Below are 21,255 nucleotides of genomic sequence, written 5' to 3'. Positions count from 1 at the left end.
CTGAAAGAAAGCTGAACGTGAGAAACAATTACTTTCCTTGTGTATTGTGACTGGCAGCCTAGACTCAGGAAGGCGCCTTTTAGAACTTTGCTCAGTCCAAGATCCCTTCCCTCTTCCCGCCACTTGGTGCTCTTTCTCCCACCGTTTCTGAAGTCCGACCGGTTGCTGCGTAAGAGACCCGCCCGCGTCGTGCCCTAACAACAGTTGCTAAGGGGCGGGGACTTCGACTCTGTTCCCAGACTAAATACTCCAGGGGCGAGTACTTAGGGCGCATGCGGCAATCTTTCAGCTCTCGCGAGGTTTCGCCTTCCCGGAAGTACTGGAGGACCTTCCCTGTTAACGGCGTCGCCATGTGTGGGGACTGTGTGGAGAAGGAATATCCCAATCGGGTGAGCGAGTGAGCGCCGAGAACTTCCCGCTCCTTCGGCCGTGCCCGGACCCTGGGGCTTCTCACACCTCCGGCTGGCCTTCCCCGGGCACTTGACAGCTGTGGCGGCCCCTTCCCTCTTCCCCGCCCTTGTGGGTGACATCAGCCGGCATCCCAGTTCTCTTTAGTTGCAGGGGACAACAAAGAAAACCCCGCCACCATCAACCCAGTCGGCAACAGATATCCCCATCCCTCCCCCTGGTCTCACCCGCAAGCTTCATTGGATGAAGTTCAATTTTTCTTACAGAATTCTAGATCTGGAAGGGACCTCTGAGGTCATCTGTTCCAACCCCATTTTGTAGATGAGAAAACTACTGCGCTAGAAAGGGGAAACCACTTGCCCAGGTCCATATTGTAGTTAGTATGAGAGCCAAGACGAGAATGTAGGTTTCATGGCTGTTAACCTTTTAAATCTCTGTTCCTCTCAAGCTCAGGAGGTTGCAAACTTGTTTACTCTCATGCAACATTCACGGTGTACTTACTGAACTTTTATGTGTGCGTGGCTAGATTACAAGGGGGTACCTAAGAAGAAATAAGAGGCAGCTTCATTGCTGCCTAAGAACTTACCTTTTGGGGGAGTGTGTGATTAACAAGAACTGAGTAGTACAGTCCATAAATGTTATTCAAATTTAGAGAAAAAGGGGAGAGCTATAGGGGATAACATTATTACCCCCCTCCCAAACACCCCCCAAAAGGACTTAAGTTGGGACTTGAAAGTTAGTTGTGACTAGGGCAGAAAAGAAGGAAGGGGGGAAATAGCAAAACAGGGATTCTTGTATTGGGTGAGAGGTAGGAAATCTCTATAGTTTCTTCAGTCTGTTAATATTTTGAGTAATATTCAGTCTTTTTATATAACAACATGAAAACTCATATGGGACAACCTCTTTGAAAAGAGGTTTAGCATTATCAAATAAAGTTAAAGATGTGCATACTGAATGACCCAGCAGTTCCCATTCTACAGAAATAAATGCATGTGCATATGGTCCTGGAGACTTGTATAAGAATGTTGATAACAGCATTGTTTATACTAGTAGGCTGGCAAAAGGCGATAGAGTCATAGAATGGAACACCATGTATGAGCAATGAAAGTGAACGAATTAGAGCAGTGGTTCTGAACTAGGAGTAATTTTGCCTCCCAACAGACATTTGACAATATCTGGAGACATTTTTGGTTGTCACATCTGGGAGTACTACTGACACCTAATAGGTAGAAGCATTATGGTGTCCATTTACGTTTGACGTACTTTTCTGTACTGTATTCTATTTCATATATACTTTTGAAGTTTAAAAAGAGACCCTAACCCTAACCCTAATATATTATATATATATATATATACATATATATATATATATATATATATATATATATATATATATTATGTTTTTACTGTATGACTCAGCAATTCCACTTCTAGTGACTTACCCAAGAGAAAGGTATATGTCCACACAAGACATACATGAATCTTATTGCTGCTTTATTCATAACAGCCGATACCTGAAAAGAGCCCAAATGCCTGTCAACAGATAAATCCATGCAATGGTATATCACTTAGCAATAAAAACCAGCAAACTACAAATCCATATAACAATAGAGATGATTAACATGGATATTATGCCGAGCAAAAATATCTGAATGCAGATGAGTATACTGAATAATTTTGTTTATATAAAATTTCAGGAGAGGCAAAATGAATCTCTAGAGATAGAAATCAGATCAGTGGGTGCCTGAGATGAGAGAGCGGTTAGAGATAAACTGCAAAGCATAAAGGAACTTCCTGGGAAGACAGAAATTTTTATATCTTGATTGGGGTAGTGTTTACATTGGCATGTATGTTTATTAAAAGTCATTTACCAATACCCTTACAATATGTGGATTTTATTGTATGTAAGTTACACCTCAAACACATAGTTGTGTGTTTTTTAAAAATATTTTTATTGATTTCAGAGAGGGAGAGAGAGAGAAACATCAATGATGAGAGAGAATCATTGATTGGCTGCCTCCTGCACACCCCTACTGGGGATTGAGCCCGCAACCCGGGGCATGTGCCCTGACCATGCCCTGACCTGTAATTGAACCATGACCCTCTGGTTCATCCTATATAATAAAAGCCTTATAAGCAAAGTGACCAAACGGTGGAATGACTGGTTGCTATGATGCGCACTAATCACCAGGGGGCAGACGCTCAATGCAGGAGCTGCCCCCTGGTGGTCAGTGTGCTCCCACAGGGAGGGCGCCACTCAGCCAGAAGCCGGGCTCACGGCTGGCAAGTGCAGCGGCGGTGGTGGGAGCCTCTCCTGCCTCTGCAGCAGTGCTAAGGAGCAGTGAGCAGGCGGGCAGTAAGGAGCGAGGGGTTCCAGACTGCAGACTGCGAGAGGGCACAGGCCGGGCTGAGGGACTCCCCCCCCCCCTCAGTGCACGAATTTCGTGCACTGGGCCTCTAGTAGGTCTATACTCAACCACTGAGTCATGCCGGCTTGTTTTTTTAATCAAAGCAAAACACTTGTTCTTAATAGCTGGAAATTTATACTTCAATCTCAAGGCTTTTCCCTTCTTTAGTAGTTAAGTCCATGTGCCTATGATTTAATGTCTTCAAACTATATAGTTAGCTTGATTTTCCCCCCATCAGAGTTAATCTCTTCCTTAATATATAGCACCGAGGAGCTACTCATAAAGAAGAGGTTAATTGTACAGGGAATCCAGGATGGCTTCACTGTGACATCACTTCAGCTAGACCTTAATTCCCCTGATACTTCATAAGCTCTTTGAGAGCAGAAACATGTGACTCATCCTCAAATTCTCCACTATTCTTTGCACAGTATCAGGCACACAGCTACACTGGAGAAATGTTTATTTAAATGGTTTTTAATCACATTAACTGTTAAAAATACTTTATGTTTGCTGGTCAGAAATGAGATTGAAGTAGATTATTTATGAAATGACTTTTAGTTGTGAACAATTATTAGTAAGCCTTGAACAAAGACTTCCCCTGAGCCAGGAGCATAAATTGTTTAGTTTCTCAGTGACGAAGCAAAACCCTTTCTCTTTGAATTGCCATGGTGTTAGTCTGATGAATTGCAGAGTTTATCTCCTATGCCTGAATCATACATATCCGTTAGGACTGACATCTGTAGAGCTAAGAATCTATTTTTTTGTTTATGTTATGGTATTTTTAAGGCTTTAGAAAATGCTGTTTCAATAATCAACTAAGCATTGCAGTGTATAAGATCATTTTTCTAATTGGCTCAGTGTTTCCATTTTGATTGAATTTTAATTCTAGTTTTATGATAAGATACCTCATCTAATATTGTTTGCTGTTAGGTTTCTTTAATTTTTCTTTTCATATTTTATATTACTAAAGCTTCATTAATTGTTTCTGAATAACCATTTGCATTTATTTCTCTTAAACATAGTTGCAGACTTCAGAGACTTACAGCTCTAATACCACTTCAGTTTTATTTACCATGAATACTACATCTAGAGGAAAAAATAATAATTTCAAAAATTAATTGGTTTTGCCTTCAAGCAAGTAAATTTTGGCGCTTTTCTTTTTTGCCTTTAGAGATTTTAAATCTATTAATCGTTTTCACCAAGGATTTTGAAATATAAGAAAATTAAATTACTATTTTTATTATTTTAGGGTAACATTTGCCTGGAGAATGGATCTTTCTTGCTGAACTTTACTGGCTGTGCAGTGTGCGGTAAGCGGGATTTTATGCTGATCACAAACAAATCTTTGAAAGAGGAAGATGGAGAAGAAATAGTTACCTATGATCGTAAGTAGACCTTTTTGTTTGTTTTGTTTTGTTAATCTTCACCTGAAAATATTTTTCCATTGACTTTTTTAGAGAAAGGAGGAGAGAGAGAGAAACATCTATGTGAGAGAGACACATTGATTGGTTACCTCCCACTTGAGCCCTGACCAGGACCGAGGATCAAGCCTGCAACCAAGGTACATACCCTTGACCAGAATTAAAACCAGGACCCTTCAGTCTACGGGCCCATGCTCTGTCCACCAAGCCAAACTGGCTAGGGCTATCATATTGTTTTTACTAGAGTCTTGTTTTACCACTAAATTTACTTTAATGTCTAGCATTAGTTGTTTATCTATGATTGGTTGTCGTAGCACAATTTCTATCATTCCTGAGAATAAAAGCTTTTACATAGTTAGATAGGTCTAGCTGGTTTAAAAAAACAAATTTACATATCTGTTTACTGATTTACCTTAGAGAGCATTCAATGGGAATTAATATGTGCACATTGAGTGTCTGAACTTAGGCTGTTAATTATGTAGTGTTGCTATGTCGTGGATTCTGGATTTCTTATCAAGGTAGATGTTTTAAAGCAATACCATTGCTGAGAATAGAAATTCTACTGCCTTAAGACACCTTCCAGGACTTAATTCTTTAATATTTAAGTCTCTCTCTGTTTCAGCAGATCTGTGTCAGAATTGTCATCACGTAGTAGCCAGGCATGAATATACATTCAGTATCATGGATGAATTTCAGGTAAATGTACAAATATGGGTATGTTATTGGTGGGGGAAGATAATAAAAGAATCTTGAAAATCTGGATATAGTTTTCATAAATGAAGTACTAGTGAATATTAGAAGAGACCATCCCCCTCTCTTCTACCTGTGTAACTTGAGAGAGAAACTTTAGATGTGGGTGGATCTGCTCAAACCTGTCTTCACAAGAGTCAGAAATCAGAGTGTGTATTTTACAGATGATTTCTCAGTCCTGTCATTTTTATGAAGAAGATTCTTATGAGGTTATTATTGTGCATCTTTTTTATCTACCTAGTTATATGATTGCACAATTTTTGGCTTCCTACTTGCTGGGCATGGAAATTGTGATAAGGCGGTTTTCCCTAATAGGCATGTAGAGTTGAGCAATTCTGTAGTCTCCATTGCAGTAAGACATTGGAATATTATTTGGTAAGTAAAATAACAAAATGGATGTATCAAGGTTGGAGGAGAGAAGTTGAACCACCCTCAGGACAGAGAATAGGGATTTATGATAAGGATTAGTCCTTAGACAATTGTGAGAGCATGCGAAGAATGCAACAGAATTCTACAGGTTCGTGCAGGCCTGAAGTAGGGGTAAAGGTCAGGAAGGAAAGCTGGACAGTGCAGGAGAGCCAAGGGCACCCTTTAACCACGAGGACACGCTGCAGCCTGCGTCTGTCCCTCACTGCCTCCATTTTCAAGCCTTCAGCTTGAGTTACTTATTTAGTGTGAACTAAATGTTCATCCACAGGATATAAGTATTAGGCTAGCGCTTTTAACAGGCAAAGGAATTTTTTTAAATCTTCCAGATTTGAGTAGTAGTATAATTAGGAAAAAAATAAGATCTTTCATGATAGAATATTATAAAATAGTATAACCACTCTCATTCTTATTTTAGTGTGTAAGAAAACACTTAGTCACCTGTCATAATCTGGTCTAATACGTTGTGCTTATAAATAAATAGCATCTTGGCCACATTTCCTCAGCATCCAAAAATTATACCTCAAAAGATATTTATATGATATATGTAACCGAGCCGTGGCCAGATAGGGGAACAAGCGTGTCATGAGCTTAAAGGAGCAGCTCCATCCTTTCATGGGAGGAAAGGAATGCTTGTAGCTATTTCCCAGAAGCTCCTGAAGGACCTGAGAGCTTTTTAGAGTTCCTGAATGGATATTGAGATTGCTTGTTCACGCCCTAATTGAGCCATTGTATATTGCTGCCATGAGACCAAACTCAAGCTGATTTTCCTTTATGACTGAACGCAGCCATGTTCAAAGCTGCCCTAGAAATTACTCTGTGAAAGGAGGAGGATGGTTTATTGTCACAATGCCCAGATAGTGTGAAATTCTCTTGAAAAAAATCTCTTAGACTGGACTCTTGATCTCCAGTGTTCTCTCTCCCAGCATCCACTTTCCCCCTCTCATATGTTAAATTCTGCCATCAGACTACCTCATTGGCCCTTCCGTCGCTCACCTTTAGCTACAGTATAACGTCCAAACTCCTCTTTCCAAAGTTCTTGCTGGGCTGTGGCTTCACGTTCCCTAGTTTCCCACTGCTCTCCTCATGTGCACCACACATAGCATTCACCTTAGACTTCTTCCTTCCCTCCTGTTACAGCGGGGGAGTTTTATTTCCTCTGATGCTTACCCCTGCCATTTCTTCAGGAGTCTCGTGTTACCTCCTCTCTTAAGCATACTCTTTTTTTTCCATGGGACTTAAAATTTTTTACATTCAATATACTCTGTTCTTTGTTTGTTAAAAATAAATTAAACTCTTTTTATTTTACTTAGCTCCCTCTATGATGCATCTTCTCATCATCTTTCCTTCCTTTCGCTTTATTACTTGAATAGGTTTATATCCTGCTTCCCTTATTTCTCTATGTGCCTCTTAACCACCTACACACTGGTTTTCATTTTCACTTTTCTAAAACTCTTTTCTCATAGGTTTCCCAGAACAGTTCTTCCCTCTTTTAGCATCTCTTCTGGTTCTGGTTTTGTTAACCATTGTTGTCTTTTTAAAGCATTTCTTCTCTTAGGTCCATCGTGCTAGATCTTTTTTATTTCTTTTAAATCATTTAGCCTGCTCATTTGCTTTTTCTCTGGTTTCCTTTCCTGTTTTCCCCTAAGCTTTGGTGTCTGGCCTAGGACCTTCTCTATACTCCCTCAAATAGTGAGCACACTCCATCTCATTTAAAACCTGTCAGGTATCTGCCAAATCTCCTTCTCTAAGCCTAATATCTTACCTGCCCTCTTTTTCCCTGTTTCTCTTATTTTTGCTCCATTGCCAAACCTTGTGTCAAGGACAATAACCAAATTACTTCAGCAGCCCCCAAACTGTAGTTCTGCACTCTGCCCTCAGTTAATCTTTCTCAAGCATATCACCCTGTCGCTCCTCTGCTACGTCATAGGCACATGCTTGCTCTTTTTCATATCACTGTCCTTATTCGGCCTTTTTCCTTGACTGGCCCCTTTCTCTACCTTCAAGCCAACTAAATCTTACCTCTTTTAAGCTGAGTTTAAATTTTATCTCCTTGCTCTTGATAGTTCAACCCATACTTCTTTCTCCTTTTCCCGAGCACTTCTTGTACCTACAGCAGGTCCTGTAGGTCTTCATTCTCAGCTGCTGTGACTTAGTTTTCTCTTCCCCACCCTATTCCAGCCTCATCTTACTCCGGCAGTGGTTCCGATTCAAAGTGCAATTCCCACCATTGATAATGTATTGTTTTGTTTTAAATGTCTTATGGGAATTTTAAACATAATAAAAAATAGGCAGAATAGAGTATTAACCTCCATTACCCAGCTTTAATTTGCTTTGTTTGTACCTTACCATTCCCATGTCTCCCCACAGGATAATTTTGAAACAAATCCCAAATGTATCACTACTTCTACAAATATTTCAGTATGTATCCCTGTTTATAAAGCAACCACAAGGCCATTGTTAAACAAAGAAGATTTTCTGATGGCAAGAATAGAGGGGAAAGTAGAGACAGAAGTACAGAGTTGGTGGAAAATACATTATGAATGATTACATATATTCTTTATTTTTTATATCACCCTAAAAGCCGTTAAAATGACTATGTGTTTGCCCCAGGAAATAAGAGGGGACCGGTGAGATTGCTTTCTGTTCTTCTGTGGATCAGGAAGGAGAGGCCTTGGAGTCAGAATTAATATATAGTGATAGAAAAAAAGGACTTCGGTGATATAGCCATGGGACCCTCAGAATAAGCCACAGGATCTGGTCTTACCCAAAGGTGATTCCACCCACTCCACCCTTCCTTCCAAATCTGTGCCCTTTGGATTTGCCCAGGTGGAGCCTTAAAGGGTCTCCATGAATGCCTGGGAGGAATTCTTATTCTCCCAAATTGGCTAGATTTGGTAAAAGGTTTCCCAGTCCCACCACATTCCTGGCAGCACATGGAGATATGTTTCTGGCACTCCAAGGTAGAATTCTAGGCATATTTTCCCACAGAAGTGCTGCTATATATGGTTAGAATCTATAGTACTTGTATAATATAAATTTAAAAGACTCCCTGGAGTTCCTGGGAATCTGTCGGGTACAATTACTTCTGTGGGAAACTGCTTTTGAATTCCTAACAGTTGACCTACAATGGAATTTGGAATACAGACTGCCTATAAATTAATCTTTACAGATTATACCATATGTTAGGTGTGTGTCTGTTTTTTCTCCCAAGTTAGGTTGTAAGTTTTACACGGGCAGTTTTGTCCTTGCCTTCTTTCATGTCTACCAGTGTTCCTAGCACTAAATAAAAACTTGTCAATGAATAGATTGGTTGAAAACTCAGATATTTATCTAGCTTCACACATATTCCCATTTGACTTTATTACCTTTTTCTTCTTCATTTCCAGTGGGAGGCTGACATCCTACTAGTGATGTCCAATGGGTGAAAGCAGAAGTATTTGAAGGCAGTAAAAGACCTTGGAGAGACTGGATTTTTATTTTATTTTTAATTCATGAGACTTGCATTTGTTTGCTGAGGTCTAGCCTCTATTTCTATAGTGTGTGTAGAGTAGACTTGAAAATTCAATGTAGTCTTTAAGAAACAGTCCACTGCCACAATTAAGCTCTTTGCTGAACTCACTAGAAGGAAATGGAAAGGCAGTTGCGTTTGTGCTGTAGTCGTTGTTTATCTCTGTGGCCCTCTCTCTAGTGACTGTCCAGGCCCTTGAAACACAAACTGCCTTGACTGATCAGTTGCCGGACAGCTAGCAATCTCAATGTCAGGTGCAGAAATACGTATAGATTTGACATAGATGTTTGTTTTCCTAAAGAAGATAAAGATTTTTAAGCAAAAGATTTAAAAGAAATGTTTCTGTAGTTTATGACCATATTAAATACTCTAGAAAGGGACCTCTATTAGAACAGGACTTTGCCCTAAGGATTTTTTGCCTAAAACAAAATCCCTTCTGTCATTAGTCTAAACATTTCTTAAACCCAAGAAACATAAAACTTCTGAAATAGATCAAATTCCAGACAACTGACTATCTAAATATGAGGCATGCTTGACATACTAGTGGATTTAATATAATTTTTTATTTTCTTGGGATAGGTTAAATAAGCTTTTTTGGTTTAGGAATTTTCTCCCTTGTTTATTCTTTTAAAAATCATTTCTATTGCATATTAGTGCTAAATATCCTAGAAAGGAACATCTGTATGATCAGGAATTTGTACGTAGGGGCCCACACTCAAATAACAGCACTAACTAAGCCCAATATGTGTGTTTTTTTAAGTCCAAGAAATGGCCATGCATTTCCAAGATGGCATTCTTGTATTCATAGTAAATAGAGCATCAGCATGTATTCAGTTTATATAAACAAAAGGCTGTGGGATACCTAGAATAAACCAACGACATTGTTTATAGGTGTTGAAATTGACTTAACTTACAGAAAGAATACCCATGGCAATGTAGAGGACAGCACCTGAGTAAGTTAGGAAGCATCTTCCTCCCTGTTCCTCACGGTAATGATGCACTTTATCTTGTTCTAGGAGTACACCATGCTGTGCTTGTTATGTGGCAAAGCTGAAGACACTATCAGCATTCTCCCTGATGACCCCCGACAAATGACTCTGTTATTCTAAGGACCCTTCTGCAGTTCTGTTGTAACTAGGTTGTGTTGGTTACAATGCTGCAAACCTGATGGTTTGTCTTAGTTTATAATGGAAATTATTTGCTTATTTGTTTCTGCTTAGACTTAACTATTCTTTGAAAGAAAAGAAGTAATTTGGGGGATTACTGTTCTCTAGAGCTGAGCTCTTCTCCCAAAGTTCCCAGTTCACATTGGTGCAGCCAGAATGAAGCATCTTTGTTAGTGCTGTGTGGCTAAAAATAATTAGAATGGGAGAACCTAGTGCCCAGATCTTGGTTCCAGTAAAAGGAAGCAGAGCTCCTTGGAGAAATGACTTACTCTAGGACTAGGACTATAAATACTCAAGATGAGCCTGGAGCATCTTGCGCCACAAAAAAAAGAAAGTGCTCAGAAAAAAATCACAATGGTTGGGGATGTCAGAAGGACAGAAGAGCCAACTGAAGGAGCTCCCAGTAATCAAAGCAATTAAGTAGCATTGGATTATAACTCAAACTATAAAATAAATATTCATGAATCCATACTGACATAAATAAATGATTGAATAAGTAAATATATACATTATGATAGGCAAATCTCCCATGCAAAAGATTTTCAAATAATGTATATAGATATTCCCCACTCCTTAAGTGTGAGTGTGTGTGTTGATTTCCATCTAGAGTATAGTATTGAAAGGGCACAAACACTAGCCTGGATCAAGGTTAACGTCATTGGTGATAGGCCATGTGATAGCATGATGTGATGAGAATGGCACTTTACCTTTGTAGTATCCTCCCCAAAAACCATAACTCCAGGCTCATCATTAGAAAAATATCAAACAAATCCCACTTCAGGGACATTCTACAAAATACCTGGCCAGTGCTCCTCAGAACTGTCAGGTCATCAAAGATAAGGAAGTCTGAGGAACTGGTTTACTCAAAGTAAGTAAGCAACTACTGAATGTAATGTCATATCCTGAATGGGACCTTACACCAGAAAAAGGACATTTGGGGAAAACTGGGGAAATCTGAATAAAGTGTGGACTTTTGTTAATATAAATAGAATGGTTTCATTTGCTCCAAAGGAGTCTTAGACTATCTTAACTTGCATAGTTGAAAGAACACTGGGTGTTCAATCTCTGTCATTTAGGCCCCTCAGCCATTCGGTAGCAGCACAACCATTAAGCAAAGCATTGCTCTATTTTTTATTGTCCCCTTTTTAAAAAATTGGTCTAATAAGAATTGATATTATATATCCTGCACAGTATTATTGAGAGATCCAAATGAATAATGAATGTAAAATGCTCTGGAAAGCATAGAAAGAACTAGATACAAATGAGATGGCTTCAGTTAGTTCTTCTCATTGTGAGACCAAACTTAAAAGGGTTAGGCATTAGAAACAAAATTGTTTCCTCTTCAGATCTAAGAGACTTGGGCTTTCTGAACTAAGGCTTTGCTTCTAAGAAAAAAAGGTGAGCAAAGTGATCATGATTGATACCAGGGAGAAGCTTTGTTATATAACAGGGATAATAAAGGCTGAGGTTTATTGAGTACTTACTTTGTGCCGAGGCCTTTTTAAAAAAGCACTGATTTAATCCTCATTCACAGCTCCATGAAGTAGGTACTATTATTAATTCGATTTTAGAGCCAAAGAAACTAAGCACAAAAAGTTGAGTAGCTTACTCAGGGTCACACAGCTAGTAGTCACTCCCTCTCAGGAGTGTTCAGTACACATGAAGTATAGGATCTGGCAAGGTCAGGAAGAGTTTGAGAATATCAGTGACTGCCCTCTGAGAAACCAAGGCATGTCAGACCAAAATTTATTATTTGGAAAAGCTAAGTTAGCTGCTCCTTAGGAATCAGTTGTTTTATTCCTGGAAAATATTTTCCACTTACTGCAAATCTATATCTGACCTGCTGAGGAAATCATTTGGTGAAATGAATCCAGAAAGTAGAGAAAGTGCTTCATTACTTTAAATAGCACTAAGCCCTTTACAGCCTCTGAATCGTCCCTTTTTGGAGTTTGAATGCTTCCAATTTAGTCATTTGGAGCCCAAGAGTACAATTCCATATGCCTCTACTGATATCTTCGTCTATTGCAAGATGTATAATTATCTATTTTGAACAAAATATACTACAAAAATTTAAAACATAAAATCCTATCCATATATTTTATTATTTTACCAACATCATGCTATGTTTTGTGATACTTTCTTTTTCATCTTCTAGAATTTTTCTCTGAATCTAAAAAAATAAAGACCTTTTGAACCCAGTTCTACTGAGTCTATTTTTCTGTTTAAATAAAGAGGAACCCGGCAAAAAGCATCAGTCTTTTTTACCTTCCTACCCTGAGATACAAGAAGGACAAGGCTTCACCTGTACGTGTAATTGGGGATGTGGGCATGTCCTGACACCTCATTCTTTCTCTATTTGCTCCATGTGGTACAGATCTGGTTCTGCCTAGTTCAGATCTTGGAGTTCAAAGCTCAGTATGTTTATTGTGTTGATTTAGCTAGCTCTGTCTTTCTCAAGTTGTTCTGGGTTCTCCCAATACTAATTAATTGATATATGATATAGTTTTGGCACAACCAGATATGGTTTGTTACTTTTAAGTTATCACTAAAATAATATATGTTCACTGTTCTTTATTTCAGTTTCATTCTTTTGTGAGCAAGGTTAAGTTATTGACTTAATTTGAGGCTCTCAGTTTTAAAATGTGTATTTCTTGACTGTAAAACAAGAACCTGGGTCTAGAATTAGCTTTGCCACATGTTCCTGGTGGGAGGTTAGACAAGTCTCATATTTTATCTATACCTTGGTTTCTTCAATGGAAAAATAGAAATAATCATGTCTCCTTCATGGAATTTTTAAATCAAATAATATAAGTGAAAGGTTTTTAGGTTGTACAGTGTGGGGTGTAGAGGCAGCTGGCAGTGGTCTTTATGAAGAAACAGATAGAAGGGAGCAGTGGTTAAGAGTAGGGGCTTTGGAGTCAGGCTGACCTGGGTTTAATTTTCAGTTCTGCTACTCTATAGTCCTTTGTCCTTGGCAGGTGTCTTACTCAGTCACCATTTATTTATATTGTTGACACTATTACTTTCCTTCTCTTTAAATAAAGGTAAAAATTCCTCGCAGAGTCAATATGAGGATTAATTAGCCTAACCCCGTGGTCGGCAAACTGTGGCTCTCGAGCCACATGCGGCTCTTTGGCCCCTTGAGCGTGGCTCTTCCACAAAATACCACAGCTTGGGCGAGTCTATTTTGAAGAAGTGGCATTAGAAGTTTAAGTTTTAAAAATTTGGCTCTCAAAAGAAATTTCAGTCGTACTGTTGATATTTGGCTCTGTTGACTAATGAGTTTGCCGACCACTGGCCTAACCTATTTAAAGTACTTAGTGTAGCCCTAGCCAGTGTGGCTCAGTTAGTTGAGCATGTCCCACGCACCAGGAGGATGCGGGTTCAGCCCTGACCAGTTTGGAGCAGTGGTTAGAGTGTCAGCCCTTGGACCAAAGGTCATGAGTTTGATTCCCTGTCAAGGGCACGTACCTCGGTTGCAGGTTCCTACTGGGGCATGTGCAGGAGGCAGCCCATCGTGTCTTGTTCATGTCAATATTTCTCTCCCCCTCCTCCCTCCCTTGCATCTCTCTCTAGAAATCAATGGAGAAAATATCCTTGGGCGAGGATAAAAAGAAAAGAAGGTTGTGGGTTCGATTCCTGGTCAGGGTACATACGTAGGTTGCAGGTTCGATCCCCAATTGGGGCACATACAGGTGGCAACAGATCGATGTATCTCTCTCACATCGATGTTTCTCTTTCTCCCTTCTTCCCTCCCTTTTAAAAAAAATCAGTAAATAAAGTACTCAGTGCAGTATATGAGTATACGAAATGGTAGTTTGGATGATGGTTGTGATGGTGATTATAAGAGATCGCCAGATACGAAATCACCCATTAGAGATAGGCTAACTTTCTTAAACTAAGGACAAATAGCTATGGGAACATATTTATGGAAATAATGCTCAGTTTCATTCCGTATCTTGGTCCTCTGATATCAGTTATTTGAAGCCAGTGGCTATATTTTTGGAAGAGCCCTCAGAGAAAGGATGAGCTCTGTCCCTCTAAATGGAGCAGCATCACCTCAGCACTTGTGGGGAAGCTTGTTGATGAGCCTTCCCCCTACTTCCTGAGTGCCCCTCTGGAAATATGATGAAAAGATTTTGTTGATCTAGGAAAATGGGTGATTATATTAAGCTTTGCTTTGTCATTAAACTTATGACCATAAGCTGCTACTGTTGAGGATGTAAAGGGCGACAAATAAGATGAGGACTTAAGGAAAGGAAACAGTTTCTCATTTCATTTTAACAACAGCACAACTAACGATTTAGTAAAACACAGCACCCTGTAAAAACAACTTCCCCAGCTCTGCCTCCCTGTACCTTCCTGAGCCAAACGGTCAGGTCCCTTCTGAAGCAAATAGCATTTCCCCTACACAAAGGAGGGGCCCTCTTCCTAGCATTAGGGTCCTTTCCGACTCTCCGAAAAATCACTTACAATTCCCATTCCTTTGGGATCTCTAAATAATTCAACTTGAGCCTCATGGGAAAGACCCAACACATTGTACTGGCATGTCAGGCCCTAAATTGCCTGTAGCATAATGCCAACAGCCAGGATAGCTGCCTCTGTTATCGGATGTAACACAGGCTATAACACTATCAAGATGATGAACTAGTCATTCTAGCATCCAACACGAATTCTGTATTTCATTTCTTCAGGGAAGCAGTTTGTCTCTGCAGTTATTGCTCTAAAATCAGTGGTTGGCCCTGCCCCCCCCCCCCCAAATCCGTACCCCAATGTTGGCTTTAAGAGCAGGAATCTTAAAAGGCTTGTGTTTTCAAGTCAAGGGCAACCTTGATTTAGCAGAAGGCCCGGCAGAAGGGTGCCAGGGTCGCACTATAACGCTCAGGTTACCCTTTTGAAAAAAAGCACGGTCGATGACATAGCTTTAGTTGAAGGTCAGACCATGGGGATCCTTAACCTCTGTTCTACATTTGCTTCTCAGATGATGCAAGTGCTTAGAAAATAGTTTAGGGAGCATTGTAGGAAAAGCCTTTCCCCTCAGCACTGGCGTTCTCCTTCTCAAGCAGCGTCTTCAGTTTGGAGAATTGTCCCTTCAGGGCTTCAATAAAGAGAAGTGAAATATTCCATCTAGTGGTCAGAGAAGGAAAGGTGCAATGAGAAGTTTCTAGGGAGAGGTTTGTGGGCCAGAGTGACAGGGCAGGGGCCTTTCAGCAGGTCTTTTCCAGAACGTGATTGGACCTGGCCTTGGCGGTGGCGTGTTTTGGGAGTGTGCCTGGACTAGATGAGGACCCTGGACACCGTCCTCACAAAGCCATTGGGCAGAACCCTGTTGTCACAGAGGACAGCTGTCACGTTGGCAGTCTGACCGGGAAGGGAGGCCCTCGCCCATCCCCACCCTTGTGGAAGAAACAAAGCCGATTGTTCATGCCTAAACTTGTTTGTCTTGTGTCTGAACTTGTGAATATGAAAAACAAGGGTGCAATGTGAACGTTATAAAGGAGGGAGAGTCAGTCTAGCACAAGATCAAAACCAAGTGTGCTCAGCAAGGTGACCAGGAAACGGATGAAGTGCCCTTTGTGTGCCAGTAACTGCACCCTCCCCACCCTGCTGCTAGTGAGAGTCCACCGAATTGACTTACCAGGAAATCCTCAAGGGGTAGGTAGCATTTAATTGGCCCAGTACCCATAGCAATAGCCTCGACTTCTGGGAATCCCCTAACTAACCTCCTAGTTCTCTAACCAAAGGGCCCATTGTCTTTCCCTCCTCTTTACCACCTCATTCCCACAGCTCTGGAGAAGAGTCATAAAGTAATAACAATTTACTGCCACTCCACCTGCCTCGCAGAACTTGACCAGGGCCTGCTTTCCAGGCAACAATTAGGGGGTTCCCCTTGATCAGAGCCTCCCTCTCCGAAGCCTTGGTGTGCTGCCAGCTCCTCTGGCCCACCTGCAGTATATACCATCCCTCCACCTTGTCAAGGAAGAAGACACAGAAAGCCAGGCCATTTCCACACCTGCCCTTTATTGGACTCAGCTAGCAGGCTGGCCCGGGCTCTTCACATGCCTCAGACCCCGCCCAAACAGGTTTAGGACGGTGCCATCATTCTGTGAAGGCCCAGAGCCCACCTACATCTTGGAGGCCAAGTTGAATCACCAACCAGAAGGTTGGGAAAGAAACAGGCTGACAGGAAAGGCAAGGCTCTTCGATGAAGGAGGGTCCAGCAGTGTCTCCTGAGGACACTCTGAATCCTAAGGAGAGATACTCAGGGGCTGGATGGAGTAGGAGATCTGTGTGCTGAGCAGCCCGCGTCTATATGGCAACTTTGAGGAGGCGCTTGATGTCGGGCTCAATGTTGACGGTGGGGAAGGTACGGCTGTAGCGTCGGAAGGGCTCCCCCTCTGGCCCGATAAGGAACTTCTCAAAGTTCCAGGCCACATCTGAGCGGCGCACTGGGCTCCAAATGATGAACTTGGGATCCGTCATGAGAGAAAATGGGTCATCATAGGGGTAGGGGAGCTTGTCCTTCAGGTAGGCGAAGACAGGGTGCTCATTCTGACCATTCACCTCACACTTCTGGGCAAGGGTGAAGGTGGGCTGGAATCCACCCCCAGGGCGGACATACTTGAGACTGTTCAGGATCTCCTCATTCTGACAGTTCTCCTGGGGGAGGAAGAAGACAGAGAGCATGGAAAAGGGGAGGGGAAATGAAGGGTCCACAAAGCAAACCTTTCACCCTCTAGACTCCTCCCCAGGATCATTCTTTTCTATGTATCTTTCCCCCGCTCTGTTCCTTTTCTTCCCTTCTTCATTTGCTCTGCCCTATCCTTGACTTAGAGTTTTCCCTCTCACAGCTATTATGTTTTGCTAGGCCATTTCTGAAAGTTTTTGCAGTTCCTATCTTGGCTGTTCCTATACTGAGAGATTTAGCACTTTTGAACTGTTGTTTCTCTCTCCAACCTACCCTGAGCAGTTCTTAGGGTGTCTGTCTGAATCTCAAGGAACCTTAAGTTCAGGGCAGTAGAAAGGAAAAGGAGGCTCAGGTCATACTGCATAGAACCCTCCTTCTACTTACCTTCCCACACATCCTGCTACCACCTTGCCCTTCCTGTGCCCTGGCTTTGCCTCTGTTGCTTCTGTTTACATGTGAGTGTTGAGGCCTTTGCCTTTGCCCTACTCAGCTCCTCAAGCCAAGGGTGAAATTGAGGCCGAGGGGAATGGGGTTTACGCTTCTTGCTTTCATCTGCCTTGTCCTGTATCTGAAGTGCAAGCAGGAGGGAGCTTTGCTGAAGGAAGACCCCCATCCAAGGAGGTCTAGTTTTCAGGTGCCACAAAGGCAAAGTGATTTGGAGACATCGGTGAATGTATTCTAAATGTAATTACTTGGTGGCTAACAGGGATGAATGAATAGGTTAGAGGGTTTAGGGGTCAGGGGTTAGAGGATTTAGGGATCTGGAACAGGCCAGGGAAAGAGGGAGTTAAGGAAATTAAGTGCTTGAGGGCTAAAGGTTGTGAATGTGTAACTATCATTCCTTTCATTTCTGGACTACTATCCCAAGACTCCTGCCCCTCACACTCAGTCTGCTCAGCTGTGAATGCTTTAGCCTGAACCTGTTACTTGTCTTTCCCTCCCGCTGCCATCACCGATCTGTCCCCACTCAGCATTCCCCGCCCATGACGTCCCCAAAAGGCCCATGAAAACCCTTATTTTCCACACACCCCCAAGTCTAATAGAGTCAGGTATCTCCCACTGGGAGAAAGTCCCTGCTTCTGACCTACGAGGACCAATTAGAACAGTCAGTTCTAGGCCGTCATGACATCTTGAGCCCAGAGTCCATCTCTATTAGGCTTCTTATCTCTAATGCAAATGGCTGTCTGGCTACAGGTAGGTTGTGGACTCCCTCCAGCAACTAGATAGCTGGAAGTGATGGTGTGAGTCTGGGGGCACCTCCAGGCCAGAGAAACATCTCTAAAGAGGTTTTGCTTTTGCCCAGCTGGCGTGGCTCAGAGGTTGAGCATTGACCTATGAAGCAGGAGGTCATGGTTTGATTTCTGGTCAGGGCACGTGCCCTAGTTGGGGGCTGGATCCCCATTGTGAGGCATGCAGGAGGCAGCCAATCAATGAATCTCATCATTGATGTTTCCATCTCTTTCTCCCTCTCCCTTCTTCTCTGACATCAATAAAAATATTTTTTTAAAAATAAAATAAAATGAAGAGGTTTTGCCCTTTTTTATCTCTCCTGCTTTGGCCGAGCCTAGAAGCAGACTGAGCCAGGGAAGGAACAGTCAGAGCAGTAATGGTGTGGGCTCAGGTTTGTCACAGCCAATGACATTTGTCTGCCTGCATACATCTCTGCTAGTCTCTTCCTTCTCTTCATGCCACTGTGAATTGAGCTAAGGGGATTTAATGGGAGGGTTCGGTTGAGGACATTCTGCCTGCTTGTGCTGTTAAAACAATACGTGAAAATAGAAGAACCCCTAAAAGATAACTTGAGGTGTGTGGGCTGAAGCTCTATAACAACTTGACCCATTAATCAGACAGGGAGGTGCCTGTGAGGCCCGGAGGAGACATAACACCCTGAGCTTTCCCTCAAATTTACTCCCCACTTGGATGATTTCAAACAAGCAAATAAAAGTCTTCAATCTAAACAATAAAGTTGCTTGCATTTGCATATTACTTTTGTATATCTTATCCTTGAAGCCTCACAATAATCCTATGAGATAAGTGGTATTTTCCCCAATTTAGAGATGAGGAAAGTAAAACAGAAAAAGTGGGTGACTCTTCCCAGGGCACAGAGCCATTAAGTAGCAGAACCAACACTAGCTAGATCTAAGGTCTCCTGAGTCAGTTTAATCCTCCTTTGATTCTTGATCTTTTATTTCCTCCATTCATTCATTTAGCAAATATTTAATGAGTATCTTCTATATCTGAGGCACTGATAATACAATAGAGAGAAAAACAGACCTGGTACCAGCCCTCATTGGGAAGACAATAAGCAATAATAATAATAATAAAAATCCACGCCCTCGGTCTTTAATCACAGACAGAATCATATGTATACTTCCCCTTGGTAGTCACATGTACTAAAGACCTACATTGACAAACATGCCCCCGATTCCAGGCACTTCAACACACACAGTCTTTCTCCCTTCCCCTTAGCCTACTAGACAACCCAGCCCTTGTATGCAATACAAGGGACCCCTCACCTGATGTCCAAATTGATTGCAAGGGAAGCCAAGAACCACCAGGCGCCTGGGAAAGCGGCATTGCAGCTCGTTGAGCTGGGTGAAGTCCCGAGTGGTTGTGCCTCAGAGCGATGCTACGTTCTCAATCAGCACTGCCCTGCCTCGGAATGTATTGAAATCTATCTTCTCCCCATCCAGGCTGATAGCACTGAGGTCGTAGAACGACTTGGCAATGAAAGCCATGGTGAGCGTGCAGGGTGAGCCTGGCAGGTGGCGGGAGCCCACTTAAGGATCTATTAAAGGGGTGGGGAGGGAGGAGGAGCCTGGAAGGACAGGAAGGATCTCACAATGGGGCTTTGAGCATCCTCAGAATGACTTAGCAAAAACAGTCACCCACCTGCGAGGGCTGTTTGCACAAGGAGGTTGCTCCTCCTATTTACAGACTAAACAAAGCCACCTCCCTGCCCTACCCTGCTGGCAACCTGGGAGGGCCAACTTGATATCTATGAACAGACATGAATAATTCACTACTTGCAGGAAACCAGAGCCCCAAAGGTCGCCCTGGAGGAAAAAAGGGAGGGAGGGATGCAGGATTGACTCCTACTTGCCCTAACAAGTTGTTTCACATGGTGCATACATTTATTGAGTGCCTGCTGAGCGCCAAGTTCTGAACGGTGCAATGGAGAAGTCAGGGTCTGCTGAGATCTGAAATGGGAGGAAGAGAATTGGGATGCATGTCCCCTTGACTCAGACTAAAACTGAAATATATATATATTACTGCTCACAGTTTTCTCTTTGGCTGTTGCTTTCCACTAAATCAAAGGAGACCTTGGGGCACAATTTGTGATTTTTATAAAATAACTAGAGGCCTGGTGCATGACATTCGTGCACTGGGGGGGGGGGGTGTCGGTCCCCTCAGCCCCGCCTGCACCCTTTAGCAGTCTGGGAGCCTTTGGGGGATGTCCAACTGCGGCTTAGAGGGGAGCGAGCCTAAGCTGTCAGTTGGACATCCTTAGCGCTGTCTGCACTTGCCAGCCGTCATCTGGCTTGTGGCTGAGTAGTGCTCCCTCTGTGGGAGCATCTGCCTCCTGGTGGTCAGTGCACATCATAGCGACTGGTCATTCTGCCATTCGGTCAATTTGCATATTACCCTTTTATTATATAGGACTAGAGGCCCAATGCATGAAATTTGTGCACAGAGGAGGAGGAGGGTGGTTCTCAGCCCGGCCTGCACCCTCTCCAATTTGGGATCCCTCTCACAATCTGGGACTGCTGGCTCATAACCGCTTACCTGCCTGCCAGCCTGATCACCCCCTAACCACTCCCCTGCCGGCCTGATTGATGCCTAACTGCTCCCTGCCGGCCCAATTGCCCCCAACTGCCCTCCCCTCCCGGCCTGATCACCCCCAACAGTGCTCCCCTGCTGGCCCAATCACCCACAACTGCCCTCCCCTGCTGGCCTGATGGCCCCCAACTTCCCTCCTTTGCCAGCCTGGTCGCCCCCAACTGCCCTCCCCTATAGGCCTGGTCGCCCCTAACTGCCCTCCCCTGCAGGCTTGGTTGCCTCCAACTGCCCTTCCCTGCCAGCCATCTTGTGGCGGCCATCTTGTGATGACATTGCGTAAGGGCGTCACGTGAGAGCGTGATGCACCTAGGCTTTTATTATATAGGCTGGCTTTCGGTGCCTCGGCTTGTACCACGCTGAAGAGATGAAGTTGTGTTTGTCTTGTACAGTCTTCCCATGAGTGAGGTCACCTGCTCTCAAGAAAGTCTGCCCCTGCATGGTGCCATCTCCTCTCCAATACCCCTGACTCAGAAAGTCTGGAGGCCTTGCTAGAAATTGAACTCACAGAGATTTATTCCAGGATCTTGGAGTTTGCAAACTGGGAACACAGCTGGGCAAAACCCCAGAAGTGTTCCAAAGAAGAAAGAAAAGTTAAACATTCTTATAGTAAAAAGTACATTCTTGAGAAGTATCAGTC

At 42.6% G+C, this 21,255-nt stretch overlaps 2 protein-coding genes across 3 annotated transcripts; one reads left to right on the top strand and one right to left on the bottom strand.

Annotated features, from left to right (window-relative positions):
* The first annotated feature begins 284 nt into the window (after positions 1-284).
* Positions 285-12,291, top strand: CHURC1 (churchill domain containing 1). Of its 2 annotated transcripts, none has more exons than XM_008138949.3 (4): positions 285-389; positions 4,066-4,201; positions 4,863-4,933; positions 9,941-12,291. In XM_008138949.3, the coding sequence occupies exons 1-4, from the start codon at positions 351-353 to the stop codon at positions 10,031-10,033; spliced, it is 339 nt and encodes a 112-aa protein (XP_008137171.2). In that variant the 5' UTR covers positions 285-350; the 3' UTR covers positions 10,034-12,291. The 2 variants fall into 2 exon arrangements, with proteins under 2 accessions (XP_008137171.2, XP_054571965.1); XM_054715990.1 differs by having other exon boundaries at positions 289-389; positions 4,860-4,933.
* Positions 12,292-16,091: 3,800 nt separating this feature from the next.
* GPX2 (glutathione peroxidase 2) lies at positions 16,092-19,641 on the bottom strand. Its single transcript, XM_008138946.3, has 2 exons — positions 19,295-19,641; positions 16,092-16,750 (listed from the first exon to the last, which is right to left on the bottom strand). The coding sequence occupies exons 1-2, from the start codon at positions 19,514-19,516 to the stop codon at positions 16,400-16,402; spliced, it is 573 nt and encodes a 190-aa protein (XP_008137168.2). The 5' UTR covers positions 19,517-19,641; the 3' UTR covers positions 16,092-16,399.
* Between the last annotated feature and the right edge of the window lie 1,614 nt (positions 19,642-21,255).

This window comes from Eptesicus fuscus, chromosome 5, assembly GCF_027574615.1.
Source record: "Eptesicus fuscus isolate TK198812 chromosome 5, DD_ASM_mEF_20220401, whole genome shotgun sequence".
Taxonomy (NCBI): domain Eukaryota; kingdom Metazoa; phylum Chordata; class Mammalia; order Chiroptera; family Vespertilionidae; genus Eptesicus; species Eptesicus fuscus.
This window is presented reverse-complemented; position numbering and strand designations above follow the sequence as displayed.